This window comes from Chiloscyllium plagiosum, chromosome 41 (genome assembly GCF_004010195.1).
Source record: "Chiloscyllium plagiosum isolate BGI_BamShark_2017 chromosome 41, ASM401019v2, whole genome shotgun sequence".
Lineage (NCBI taxonomy): Eukaryota > Metazoa > Chordata > Chondrichthyes > Orectolobiformes > Hemiscylliidae > Chiloscyllium > Chiloscyllium plagiosum.
The window spans coordinates 1,848,711-1,863,814 of NC_057750.1; the positions used below are offsets into that span (position 1 = coordinate 1,848,711).

Genomic DNA, 15,104 nt, shown 5'->3' on the forward strand with positions numbered 1-15,104 from the left:
ATATTACATTTAGTCCCCTCACCTAAATCATTAATATGTATTGTGAACAGCTGTGGTCCAAGTATTGATCCCAGTAATATCCCATTAGTTGTTGGTCTACCACACTCTAAAGACCTTATTCATTACCTTTCTGCCAACCAGTTCTCTATCCATGTCAGTACACCATTACCCCATCCCATGTGCTTTCATTTTGCATGCTAATTTCTTATGTGGGACTTTAATGAAAGCCTTCTGGAAGTCAAAGTAAACCACATCCACTTGTTCTCCCTTATCAGCTGTGTCAGTTAAATCCTCAAAATTCCAATAGATTGGTTAAGCAAGACTACCCTTTCATGAATCCATGTTAATTATGTCAGATCCTCCCTCTGTTTTCCAAGTGCTGAGCATTTAAATCACGTGTAAGGGCAGAGCAGTGGGTGAAAGTCAAATCCAGTTCTAGCATAACTTCCTGTTGAGGGATGCAGGCATCACTGGCAAGTCCAGAATTTATTGTCCACACCAGTGCACCTGAGCAGCTTTTTTTGCCTCATTTTAAATGATAGTTGAGAGTTTAACCCACATGGCTGTGGACCTGGAGAGAGTATTCAGAAATTGAGGGGTTTTTTTAACAAAAGATTCATTAACCCATTCTAGATTTGTTTAGTCAACCAAAAATTTTAAATTTCTTAGCCACCATGTTGATATTTGAACTTGTCTCCAAGTCATTAGTGCATTATTATAACCATACTTGGATACCACATCCTCACTGGCGATCTCTGTGCTCTTAGGTTATGAAAGGAGGCTTTCTGCCCTAATCAGCATTCAGCAAATCCGCCTGGATTTTCTTTCTCTTCTCAGGGTTGAGAGATTTTGGAACACTCTGCCTGAGGAGGCAGGATCATTGAATATTCTACAGTGGAGATAGATTCCTCTACTTGACAAGAATCTAAGGCTATCAGGGACAGATTGAAATGTGGAATTTGAAACATGATCTTACTGAATGGCAGAGCAAGCTCAAGTTGCCTACTTCTGTTCCTAGTTCATGTATTCATAAATGTGGACATTATGGAATGATCCTGTTTCTTCCTTGGCCAATCTGTTTGTCTGCCAAGGCCAACGGCCTCATCTTGCATGAGGAAATTATTACTTGAATGAAGTGACAAAGAGCTGACAGTGCAGGTGGAACTACAATCCAGCAAGTGGCACCATAAGTAAAGAGGGATGAGGCGACAATCACCAAGTTCTTATTAACAGTTTGATTCTCGTGATCATTTGTGGATGTTCGAAAATGGGCTTTCTTGATTAGTAATTTCTCTTTTATTAAAATGAGGAAAATAAATCCAGATGTCGTCATCCAGGTACTGCATTATATTTTTTTTTATTCCTGCAGAACCTATGGTTTGCGAACCCAGGTGGCAGTAATAGCATGCCAAGTCAAAGTCGCAGTTCTGTGCAACGGACATACTCACTACCTGTGCATACCTCCCCACAGGCCATCCTGATGTTCCAGCAGCCAGGTTTGTCATGTTTTATCTCTGAGGAGAAAGTGAGGTCTGCAGATGCTGGAGATCAGAGCTGAAAATGTGTTGCTGGAAAAGCGCAGCATGTTTTACCTCTGTCAATTCCACCTTCAGCATGGGAAGTGTCTTTGTGAAAATAATGAGATGCAGTTTGTTTATAAGACAAGTTTTATAAATCTTCCCCCACTGCTTGTTTCTGACTTGACCAGTTGAAGTACAATAGACGATAGGTGCAGGAATAGGCCATTCTGCCCTTCGAGCCAGCACCACCATTCATTATGATCATGGCTGATCCTGTTCCTGCCTTATCCCCATAACCCTTGATTCCACTATCCTTAAGAGCTCTATCCAACTCTTTCTTGAAAGCATCCAGAGACTTGGCCTCCACAGCCTTCTGGGGCAGAGCATTCCATACACACAACACTCTCTGGGTGCAGAAGTTTCTCCTCATCTCAGTTGTAAGTGGCCTACCCCTTATTTTTAAACTGTCCTCTGGTTCGGGATTCACCCATCAGCGGAATCATGCTTCCTGCCTCCAGAGTGTCCAATCCTTTAATAATCTTATACATCTCAATCAGATCCCCTCTCAACCTTCTAAACCCAAGCGTATACAAGCCCAGTCGCTCCAATCTTTCAGCATAAGATAATCCTGCCATTCCGGGAATTGACCTTGTGAACCTACACTGCACTCCCTCAGTAGCCAGAATGTCTTTCCTCAAATTTCGAGACCAAAACTGCGCACAATATTCCAGGTGCGATCTCACCAGGGCCATGTACAGCTCCAGAAGGACCTCTTTGCTTCTGTACTCAATTCCTCTCGTTATGAAGGCCAGCATGCTATTAGCCTGCCTTCACTGCCTGCTGTACCTGCATGCTTGCTTTCATTGACTGATGTACAAGAACACCTAGATCTCGTTGTACTGCCCCTTTACCTAACTTGACTCCATTTAGGTAGTGATCTGCCTTCATGTTCTTGCCACCAAAGTGGATAACCACACATTTATCCACATTAAACTGCATCTGCCATGCATCCGTCCACTCACCTAACCTGTCCATGTCACCCTATTCTCCTAACATCCTTCTCGCGTTTCACCTTGCCACCCAGCTTTGTGTCATCAGCAAATTTGCTAATATTACTTTTAATACCCTCATCTATATCATTAATGTACATTGTAAAAAGCTGCGGTCCCAGCACCGATCCCTGTGGCACAACACTGGTCCCTGCCTGCCATTCAGAAAGGGAGCCGTTTATCACTATTCTTTGTTTCCTGTCAGCCAACCAATTTCCAATCCATGTCAGTATATTGCCCCTAATACCATGTGCCCTAATTTTGCTCACTAACCTCCTACGTGGGACTTTATCAAAGGCTTTTTGAAAGTTCAGGTATGCTACATCCACTGGATCTCCCTTGTCCATCTTCAGAGTTACATCCTCAAAAAACTCTAGAAGATTAGTCAAGCATGATTTCCCCTTCATAAATCCATGCTGACTCTGACCTATCCTGTTACTGCTATCCAGATGTGTCGTAACTTCGTCCTTTATAATTGACGCCAAAATTTTTCCCACCACTGAGGTCAGACTAACTGGTCTATAATAGTTGCTATTTTGGTTGCTATTTTGATCGATAATTTGGAGGAAACTTGAGGATCCCTAAGAACATTTTTAAACAGACCACTTAGTCATCCTTGGTCAGTTTAAAATGCAGAGAGCTTTCCCATCCTGCCCTCCAGTCTGGCTGTATAGTAAACAAATGTTTTGCACATTGTGGTCTTGAGACACTGAGATCAGAAATTCTCCGATCGGTGCTGAGAAAGTTCACCCTATACAGGAAGATTTACAGGGCTAAAAGAAATGAACTAACGGTGTAGCTCTGTTAAAAATGAGTACAGGCATAATGGGCCAAATGGCCTCCTATGCTGTATTATTTTGTGATTCAAGTTGAACTATTAGAATTAATCTTGAGCCTTAAACTTGATTATGGGGAGAGGGTGGTAAGAGGAGAGAAGCTAATGATGATTCCTGCTCTTAATTAAGGTCCACTTACTCCCATTGTCTGCAGATGTGGGCTTTCTAATGGATGAGAACATGATCAGACTTCTCATTAGTGACCAGTATTATTGAGAGGCTTGCTAATGCTGTTAACATTCTCTCTCACAGGGCAAAGTATGGTTCTTACTTTGAGTGTGCTGGGCGGTCTGGAATCAAATGATCTTCCCACCCCCACTCCAAACCTCAATCAGTCACTTAAAGGTCTCATACCAATTGTAGGGGAGTCTATATGCTACATAAGGAGGCCACCCAGTAAAGGTGGGTTTTGGAAGCCCTAAAGGCAAAGCAGGTTGTTTTCCAGCTGCTGGGCATGTGGCCATTATATTCAGCTCAACAAATGAATATTCAAGTGCTGAGAATGCCTGTGGCAGCAGATGTTATTGTCTCCAAGCATCTTTCTCCAAAAGAGGAGAAATTGTGGAACGCAGAAGAAACCCTGCAGAGAAAGAAGTGGCATTCTGTTGCATGGCCAAATTGAAATTTTACTGAAGATTTGTGATGTTTTTACAGAATGCCAAGTGCCAGTAACAGAACCTGAGATTAATACCAGACTAGAATCTCTGTGTCTCAGTATGACCGAGCACGCCTTAGGAGGTAAGTGAAGGGTTTCAGTGGAATTCAAGTCCTAGCTATACTTGTCTTTTTGTGGGTTATGTGGAATATTCCTTGTTTCAGTCCTAATCAGTATAGTTTCTTAAAATTATTAATGTACAGGAGGCTGTAGTGCCTGCCATTTCCTGTGCTCACCCTGAAATGGAGCATTTAATCAATTATTATTCCAATTTCCTCTCCCTCACAGTCCATCACCAACTTCTTCCTTCCTTTCCTTGACTTTTCTGCCTCCTTTTCCAGGCAAATGCTATCCCCAAATATGCACGATATACACTGGCTCAACTAGAATTCTTTGCATTTGGTTTCCTGTTAACACTCCCAGTTTCTACAGTGTTTCTGACAAGTTCCTTTTGTCCTCAAGGATTTCTGCCCTCTCACTGTGCTTGGTTAGGTGTTTAACTGGGTCCACCCCATTTTCAAGTACCTGCTTTCATATCATCAGTTCCCACAATAGTTCCCTTTGTTCTTTCCTTCCATCCTGCCAACCTCCATATTCCATAGATCTTCCTTTCCAGTTTGGATTGCATTCTACCTGATGATATCAATTGCATCTCCTCTTGTCCCCTCTGCCGACTCCTGTGTAATGTCAGCACCAAACACATTTCCTGTCTTCCCCTTTCAGCATTCTGAAGTGGCCTATCCCTCTGTGACACCATGCTTCATTCCTCCATTTACTCCGACACACTCACCTTGTCATCTTTCTATTCAACCACATGCCATCCAAGGCCTCAAACACATTTTCCAGGTGAAACAATAACGTATGTGTACTTTGAGTTTATACTATACACACAGTGCATTTGCTGTGTAGTGGAGAGACCAAATGTAGATTTCTCCTGTTTCGGTGTAAACCTGAGCTTCGATCTTGTGCCTTTTCAATTCTTATCTTTGCCCTCATGCTGACCTTTCCATCCCCCATCTCCTGCAGTTTACCAGTGAAGCTTAGAAGCACTTTATCTTGCAATTGGATGCTTTACTAAATTCCTGACTCAACATCAACAATTCAGACCATGACTATGACTTCTGCCATCCCCTCTTCCCCTACTACCAAAAGAAACATTGTTTTTGCAGTTTTTTGCTCTAATTTTGTTTTCCTCTTGCTGTTGCTTTTAGATGACAGCTCTTCATCTGCCAATCATACCTCTTCTAGAATTGTATTTCTTTTTCCCTCTCTTTTGGTCATGCACCATCAATCCTTTTTTCCCTTTTTAAAATTCACTTGTGGCACGTGGGCATCGTTGGCTAGCCAGCTTTTATTGCCTGTCCCTAGCTACCCTTGAACGGAGTAGCTTGCTGGACCATTTCGAAGGACAGTTGAGATTTGACCATCTTGCTGAGGTTATAGAATCACATGTGGGCCAGACCAAGTGAAGAGGCAGATTTCCTTCCCTGAAGGACATTTGTGAGCCAGATGGGTTATTCCACCAATAACTAATTGCTTCATGGTCATCCATAGATTCTTAATTCCAGATTATTTTTAATTGAACCCAGGTTCCCAGAACATTTGCTGAGTTCCTGGTTAAAGAGTCTATCAATAATACTACTAGGCCATTGACTCCCCATTTCCATTTCATCCATTTTCATTTAATCTTTCCCTTCTCCCAACCCAGCACACCCATACTTTTTTGTACTTTTCTTCACCCTTTTCCATTTCATTTGATTAAAATGTATTAAATTTCTACCTCCTTTCAATTCTGATAAAACTTATCAACCTGAAACATTATCTCTGTCTCAACACAATACAGCCAAGAAATTGCAGCATTTTCAGTTCTTATCTATCCAAAACCATAAGACATAGGAGCAGAAATTAGGCCATTCAGCCCATGGAGTCTGTTCCGCTATTCAATCATGGCTGATAAGTTTCTCAATTCCACTTTTCCCCCCATAACCCTTGATCCCCTTTGCAATCAAGAACCTATCTGTCTCCATCTTAAATATACTTCATGACCTGACCTCCCCAGCGTTCTGGGTCAGTGAATTCCATAGCTTCACCACTCTCTGGCTGAAGAAGTTTCTCCTTGCCTGTTCTAAAAGGTCTTCCGTTTGCTCTAAGGCTGTGTCCTCTGATCCTCTTCTCTTACCAATGGAAACATCTCCTCAAAGTCCACTGTGTCCAGGTATTCTGTAAGTTTCAATTAGATTCTCCCCTCGTTCTTCTAAACTCCATAGAGTATAGATCCAGAATTCTCAAATGTTCCTTATATATGGTAAGCTGTTCATTCCTGGAACCATTTTCGTGAATCTCCTCTGAACACGCTCCAGGGCCTGCGCATCCCTTCTGCGGTATGGGGGCCCAAGACTGCGAACAATACTCCAAATGTGACCTGACCAGAGCCTTATAGAGCCTCAGAAGTACATCCCTGCTTTTATGTTTAAGTCCTATCAGTGTTTGGCTCTAGAACTGGTGCACAGTCAGTCAGGAACCAAATATAAATAATACATTTGTAATGGTTGCTGTGCTATTGAGATCCAGTAATTTGTACCACAGCAGCAGTGAATGTGGTAAGTCAAGTACCACTGGAGAACTAAGACTGCTACTGCAACTATAGTCCTCCTTTCCCCAGTAAAGGGTCACTGTTCTTTATTAAACTTTTTCACATTCTCTTTGTCTTGATGTTAGAAATATGATTTTACCTTAGTTATACAACATTAAACCGATTAATGTTTCTCATGGTTGATTTATGAAACTTTATTATGAATGTTAAATTGCACAATACTTGCATGCTTTGTTCAGTCATAATTCAAGCTGTCGCAGTTGTAAGTTAAGACTTTTCTTAGAATTTTAGTAAAGAGCTAGACATCAAGATTGAAAAGGGTGGTATTGTTCACTAACCTGGAAGTGCATGGGTAAAATGTTATAAGGTGGAGGACAGACCAAGTAACACAAATTTCATTAGAGGAGTCTTATTATGGGAAGTGATGCATTGAGCCTGGATTTCAACATATCGGGAAAGCAAACTATTAAATGTGCTAGTTGTGTATTTGATGTGTAGCAGAAAGAGTGAAAATCTGAAGAGGAGATTATGGCAATACCCTTGGCTGATGCTTCATTAAAACGATTTTATTTTTTATTTTGACAGATGGAGTGGACAAGACATCAACTATTTAGTACGCTGTACTTAGCTTGTGAACACTTAATGAGAGACTGACATTACACAGCAGCTGCAGGAAATGCCACTGAAGTTTGAGGGTCACTACACCTTAAAATGTATATCTTCGCTGATCTTTATTTAACCTTCGGGAAAATAGACCGATTACCAAACTACTTCCGGTCCATTTTCCAGTATATTTTTGTTTTAAAGTGTTTTGTTTTTTCAGTACCCAACTGGTAAAAGGTTCTGAACCGGTACAAATAAATCATATAGTTCAAATTTTAATTTAAATAAAACTGGGAATTACAATGAAATTAGTGATTGACAGTGTAAGGTGGTGAGCAGTGCTCATGACAGGAAGAACGGAGACGGGAACTCTTGGTTGATATTACAATTGTCTTAACAGAAACCTGTACATGCTGTGCTGTCATGTAGGTCTGGTACCCAGTGTTGACAGTACTAGGCAGTCGTACAGGTCTGGCTTTTGCATCTGTCTATCACTAATTTAACCTAAAGCCTCTGGTCAACTGTCAGTGATGCATACAACTTAACCATTAAAGTTTTAGAATATGTAAAAGAGGTATTCTGTTCTGAAGCCCACATTACTTTTAAAAACAAAAATCATTATCCAGTGTGCTCTAGCTGCCTTCAGTTAAGCGGCTGCAAGGAGGATTAATCACTGTGGTGAATAAAATGAGGAAACAATTGACCTTTTTTATCTGATGTTATAGTGTTGCTAATATTCATCTGCATATTTGTGCTTGTATTGATAGCAGAAATAGATCTGTGAACAGCTACTGCATAGCGCAGTTTTGATTGAATTCTCTCCCTTGTCGCTTTGTTCTCCCTTCATGGTTGATATAGTTTGGTTTCATAAATATTGATGTATTGTAGGAGGCATTTCACAATGAAGTTCCCCTACTCCCACCCTTTTTTCAAACTTATCAGGGTTCTTGAAGGAGTCTTGATGCCTTTCACTTAGGCTGTGGGTAATTTCTTTTTTGTTTGTTTTGGAATTTCATGGATATCAACTCTATTTTGGTAATTTGGAGCAATGTGATCACACTGACTTCCAGAACACTGACAATGGGTTGAAGTGTTTGAGGTGGCAGGAGGAGTTCAAAATGGCAGTTGGCTCTTCCAGTGGGATTACTCCTCTTGTATGGATTTAGAGAAACTTCAAAGAAATAAAAGACCTTAAAGTTTTGTTGAAGCAACACCTGTGAGCAAACAGACTGTCTAAAATACCCTCTAGGAGCTGGCATTTCCAATGCTTAGCCTGCTTAAACTAAGGGAATGTCTTTGATATTGGATCCTGTCTATTAAAAATTAGGATCTGATTTCCCTGACCCCTGAAAAATAAAATGGAAATTGGCCCTTCCCTCAACCTCCTCCACTATAATGTCCACCTTCATCACTGTGAGCTTATGAACCCAGAGTAGAACATAGCGAAAAAAAAAGTTTAGTCTTGTACCAGAACAGTTGAGAATCTTGCTGCAGAAATTCTGGGATTAAACCTGTAACTCACCCATTTCAGCAAGTTCTGCTCAGTGTCTTCGGATGGAATTCAGGGTCTGTCCTGATGCTTTACGTCTAACATGAATTTTGCCAAATTGGCAAAATCTAGACCAACAAATGAGTTGGTGGGAGGGGCAGGGGAGAAGAGTTTATGAATCTAGTTTTGCTGCAGGGCACTCCAGTTTTATTCCTGATCAGTGACATGGCAGGAATTTAACACCAAATAAATCTGAGAGATCAGACATTCTCACTAAGACTTTGTACTGATAATTCCGTTTTTTTGGTTGTTCGTGCTGCCCATGAACAGAAATCTTTTGTAGCCAAATGGTGAGACACTGATGTTTGACTTTTTCAAGCATGTTTGCATTTCATGTTGCTTTCATTTGACAGGGAATATGTAAACTTATAAATGCAGGCAAATTGCGCAAAGAACAATCTCCTGCCTCCAATTGGAGACACGTGTTTGGGGGTGGAAAAGAAACAGTCTCTTTCTTCATTCGTCCAAATGCAATATTGACAGCAAAAAACTCTTTTTCTGCATTTTTGTAATGTGGTGTGTTCAGAACACAATATTTCTTCTTGTAATGATGCAAGAAAGGTAACCTTATTTTTTTGAAAAACTTAACAAAAGAAGCGAGAAGTTAGGGAGATGTGTATTTGTGTAACCCTCCCTGATCGCTTACAGTTGCATTTAAAGAGAATTCATAGGTCATAATTTTCTAGCATGAGGCACCGAATGGGAGGGGGGAGGGGATGTGTATGTTCAAAGAAGGAAGGTTTCATGTATATAGTAAATGTATGTATGGAAAAGTGAGATTAATTCTCAAAAGGGTATCAGTTATATAAGGGTCTGTTTATATGAATCACATTTTGTTTTTGGAGTCTTGTGGCTTCAGCAAAGAAGTTTTATGTGTTTACATTTTAGGAGGGGGACATGCACAACACATGCATGACTTTAAATGACTTTGGATATCATAATGATCCTGTCGCACTGACCAATAGACATGTTCTCAACTTGCCTCAGTGCTGTTCCAGCTGCCATCGTCTTGAAGAGGCGAGTACAGGGGTAGGAAAACCAGTGCCCACTCCCAGAGCAGACTCTAAAAGAACAAAGAATTTGATTGTCCCATGCAAGGAATCACCTGTACTCATAAATTCACTTCCTTTTTGCACAATTGTTTTGTCCATTTCTCAGTACAGATGCTGAATGGCTGCCCTAATTAAAGCAGGGGTATAAGGCAGTTGATCATCCTGTTCATGAAAAGAATGGAAGTGAACCTTTCCTAGTCACCTAATTCCCTATTCTGAGAACATGAAAACCCAAATTCTAGTGGCAAGATAGAAGAAGATAGAGGCAAGTACCTGAGAAGTACTTTCCACAGGATCCAACTGGAAAATAATTTGTACAGCATGTTATTATACACAGAATTAGAAATCCCTGTTGAGATTTGTGCCCATAATTTTTGCAACTTCTGCATGAAATTTACTTTTACAACTCCTACCTTGCAGCTGCAGGAAAGATATTCTTTTTTTAAAAAGATTTATACAAAAGCCATGGGTACGTTCTAAAACTGGGTGCCTTGTATGCCAAGTTGGCTGATTGGCCTAACTGCTCGCATTTAAATCTGTGTGAGATTTATCCAGGCTCTGAAGGGAAGTTAAAATGAGGGTGGTCTTTTCTTTCCATTCCAAAATACATGATACAGTTTCCTGCTCCTTATGTGCCTTCAGAATGCAAGGGTTAATATTCCTAACTCCTTTATCATTTTTGCTTTTGAAGTACAGCAACCTGTCCCTTATAGTTTATAGTTTTAAAATTCATAAAATGATGTCCCTGGATGTGTTTTGCATCACTTGTTTGAACACTGCTGCAGAACATGGTTCATTATTGCACTTTTCTCAATGTGCTGGCCATTTCTGTTGCTGAGCTGTGGGGAGACTGACTTTGTTTTTGCTTGCAAGGGTTCCCTGGCCCTTTCAGAGGCTACAGTTTCATATACTGTCTCTAAAAACAGTTTATGGCTGCAGCTAAGCACTGAAATTGCCATCTGTTTATGTTGCTTGGTGTCATGGGTGCTAAATTGTCTGTGGAAAACCAAGACTTGTCACCATCTACACTTTTTTTTAAAAAAACAATCTGATAAATTTAAGTCGGGCTTGAATATTCAACTTCCATCAACCTTTACAAAGTTGGGTGCAAAGTGTGGTGATGAGAGACCAATATGGAGTCTCCAGAATATGGTTATTTTCCAAACTCTGTGTAGAGATGATAGATAAATTGTTATGCCATCTAGGTAGGAGGCACTGTTATATAGTAAACTTTTTTATAATCTCTTCCCTTTTAAAGCTGTTTGCTTCTCAATTAGCTGGAATGTGCACCCCTGCCTCAGCCCCAGATTGTACTTGTGCAAATGCAGTGAAGCAGTCTAATACTTGGCCCTTTTGAGTTGTCATTTTTTAAATATTTTCTAAGCCCCAACCCAATTCTGTCCCTCTTCCTATTCAACTGAACTCTGAAACCATTTGGAGCCCTGCCACTAATGCATGGTGAGATTGCAAAGTTCACTCCCTAAAGGATATTTCTGTAGTGTTGGTAAAAGGCTGACTTATGACTAAGTGGAGAACAATGTCACGAGCTACATTATCCATCATTTTTTGCTAAAATTAAATGACATAAAAATGTAGATATGTCCCAAAAGTCATTGTGTAAGTTCTTATGAATCTTCTGTTAAATATACATTTAGTCTATTAGAGTTAATGGATTTTCAGACTATTGATTGGTATCAATGTTGCAAGTGCTGCAGGGACTTAAGTCCAGATGAGTTGAATGTTTAAATATTTTTCCCCTTCCTGGAGAAGTCTTTTTTTCGCAGCAGCCCAGGTAGTGAGGGGAAGGGAAAGGGGAACTTTGTATGTAGTGCATGTAGCTGGAATGTCAGAAGACATGCTAGTAAGTAACTCACCCTGTCCTTTCTTTTCACTCCACCCCAGCCATGAAAGACTGCAGAATGCATAAACGTTCTGCATCGCTGTTCCATTAGAATTTTTTAAAAGCAAAACATTTACTAGTTTTAAACATTGGGGCCTAATGAACAATTGATTACTTTCCTGAGAACAATTCCTGTTTTAAAATAATTTTGAATCATTTCTGTTATTCACAGTACAATTTCAACTTGATTTAAATTAAAAATGCAGATCGTAACTCATAAGTATGCCTTTCACAGCAGTCTGGTAAATCTCACACTGAGCATCTTCTGAATGCAGTTCTGCAGAAGTTTCAATTTGCTGTGTCTTTTTGTATTCAGCCAGTGCAACAAGGCAGTCGTTTAATGTCAAGCCATTTAAGGAATCTTCCCTTGTCCTTTCCTTTAGACCAAGTAAAACGAGATTAGGGTTTTATAAATATCCCACTTTACCACCCTTGAGTGTATTGGTCTGTTTAAGAGATTTCTTTTTTGGTATCAACAGTTGTACAGCTGTCCAGGGCATTGCCATAGCAACAATTTCCTGTTTTAGAATAACACTTGAAATTAGAGGCTTGAACTGGGTATAGAGGGGCAGGCTCCCCTGTAAGGCTCAACCCAGTTCCTATTCAGACATCTGCCCACTGTATGATGCAGCCTTGTGTATTTTGTGAGTGTTGAGTGTTTATGTGAGGTATGTATTGCACCACCATCTGGGTAAATTGACAAAAGAAATGAACGGCCACTTCAATCTGTTTCCATTCCAGACCTTGAGTGGATAATTTATGGCAGCAATTACACTATTTAACTGACCCATTAATAGGTAATATTCATTTATAAAAATGCAGACTGACTCAGAGCATGTAAAATAAAACTTGTTACAGGCCCTGATGCGAGACTGTGTCTCGTCTACTTTTTTTTCAAATCTAGGAACTAGATAAAGTTCATCTCTATGCAGGGTTTGTCCCACAATTACAAAGGTTTTATTTGACTTAATTCATGGTTTTCTGAGTTCTTCTACCCAGCTTGTTTTCACCATGCATTTATGTATTGAAGATGTGTCTGCATGAGAGAGCTGCACAGCATGTAGGTTTTGTGCAATTGAATCTGATTTTTAAAACCAATTCATGAAACAATAGTTGAAAACTCACTGAGGGACAGTCAATGGCATTAAGCATTTTAAGGCTTCAGGCTTCACCATTGATTTGGCTTTGAAATGTGAAGTTGAATTTGAAGCTTTTCTATTCATGGTTATCTGTAAAGCTTAGGGGAAAGAAGGACAAGTCCCTTGAATTGACTAATTTGATAAGTGAGTTCAATTTGGAATCCTGAGCTCCACATGACACTAATTTGGGCTGAACTAGAAGGGGGAGTTGGTTGTGGAAAGAGTGTACTATCTGCTCTGGAACCCTATATGGGATTACCCAACCAGAATTCTTCAAATTGAAGAAAGCCCTGGCTCTGTGTTCCTTTTGTGTAACAAGGTTATGATGATCCATGCCTCTGAAGTAAAGTGTAATATAGGATGGTTTGTTAATACAGACATGAACTGTAAGGAACTAACTAAGGTCTGGAATGGATCAAACTGGAATGGGATCTAAACCAAAGTCATTTAAAGCATTGTGTTTGAAGGTTCGCTTCCCCCCCCACCCCTCTTGTACAAGCTACGATACATGTTTAAAACACAAGTTAAGTTACCCTTTTCTATTATACAGTTATTATTTTTAAAAGCCTTTGCAGCAGGTTTGCTTCCTCGTGTAAAAGGGAAGTTGTACTTTCCAAGACCGAATTAGAGAGGGCTTTGGGTGGGAGGGGCTGGGTGGGTGGGGGGGTTGAAGTATGAGAGAATAGAGGAATGTTAAAGCAGTGTTGAAATGTTTCAAGTCTGTAGCAGCTGAGTTTGTGCTGCTGGACAAGGGTTGGGGAGGGGGGAGAGAATTTTAATAGCCAAACTTTGGAATATGCCTGTTCCTTAAATATTTTGCTTTTCAAGGCCAGAACGGACTCATTCCTGGTTTCTAAAGTTTCACTTCACATTCTTTTGGCACCTTGACAATTAAACATGCTTGAACATATCCATTTCTGGGAGCACACTAACTGTGGGGCCCTTCACTTCTGTTGCACACAACTTTACATCCTGGTTAATGGATCAAAGGTTGTTTAGTTTTGGCATAGCCATTAATGTATTTCTCAGACCAGGAATCCTGGTGTCGTTTGGACAGATGCAGTCCTGAATAAAATTTTGTTTATGTTGAGCAGTCATATTATTTGCAAAGCATCAGAAAGTTCCTTTTGGTAACTCTGTTTCAGAATGTCCCAGATTTGATACCTGGGCTAGGCTGATCTCCATGGGGTAGCAGTTCCTCAGGAGGAAATGAAGTCCAACTGTTTTCCTTTTTTTTTTAGAGTAAGCTATTCCCCTAATCCTGGAGACTACAAGTGGATGTTTAGGTGAGAACGGAAATGCCATTGGCTTGTGCTAGTCACCTCATTCAACTGATGTATTGACATTGCTACGTCAGTTTTTTGATGGCGCAGACAGATTGCTTTAATTGATTCACCTGGAAGAGAAAAGGAGGAAGTTGACCCCAGAACTGATGCAGTGTCACATCCTGAATGAACTACTTTTGTGTAGCTGCACTCTGGGAGAAATTGAATTTGGACACCAAAGCCCCTCTTGTCCAGTGAGATTCATTTATATTCTTCACATCTATTCACTCATGAAAAGTACTCAGTGATCTTGTGATTAAAACTCCACAGTAACAAAATAAGATTTCTTCTTTCACCTCCCCCACCCCCCAAAATTCTCCTGAATCTATAATTTGACCCAATCATTAGTCAGTTTACTAAACTTCAATTGAGGAAATCTACCCCAGAGTGAAGTTTCTAAAGGAACCAGGAATCTCTGCTCTGGTGCAAAGTTAGGTCATCACTTTGTGTTCTGTCTGATGCCAGGAAAATAATTTTCTTACTAAACAATAAATATCCAAAAGTGCTTAAAAGTTGTTTTTTTTTTAAACCCGTCTCCCCAAATGAATGGTACTGTTATATGTTCCTAAAAATTGTTGTTTTAATATACAATGCACAGAAGTGGGGTCAGCCATCTTTGATCTCAAGTTGAATTTCAGGTGATTATTGGTTTCTGATCCACTGGAAATGTACCCTTCGCAATGCACCCTCCTTCCTGCATTACTTCTGTTTCTTCTCCTTTTGAAGCCGCAATGGTTCGAGAGAGTGCTATGGATCTTGATGCAGTGGACAGGGAAAGAGTGGATGCAATACATCAGAGAATCAAAAAACCATTCAGCAGTTTATTGAACATAGTGTTTTTATATAAAAATGAAAGCTACAAGGGAGGTATTAAAGACACTGG

At 40.1% G+C, this 15,104-nt stretch overlaps 1 protein-coding gene across 3 annotated transcripts in view; it reads left to right on the forward strand.

Annotated features, from left to right (window-relative positions):
• LOC122542730 (protein Smaug homolog 1) overlaps positions 1–14,705 on the forward strand; it is a 91,336-nt gene extending 76,631 nt beyond the window's left edge. For all 3 annotated transcript variants that reach the window (XM_043680711.1, XM_043680712.1, XM_043680714.1), the window contains exons 11-13: positions 1,370–1,496; positions 4,060–4,143; positions 7,239–14,705. In XM_043680711.1, coding sequence (XP_043536646.1) covers positions 1,370–1,496; positions 4,060–4,143; positions 7,239–7,267 — 240 coding nt within the window. In that variant the 3' untranslated portion in view covers positions 7,268–14,705. The remainder of the gene's footprint in view (positions 1–1,369; positions 1,497–4,059; positions 4,144–7,238) is intronic.
• The last annotated feature ends 399 nt before the right edge of the window (positions 14,706–15,104 follow it).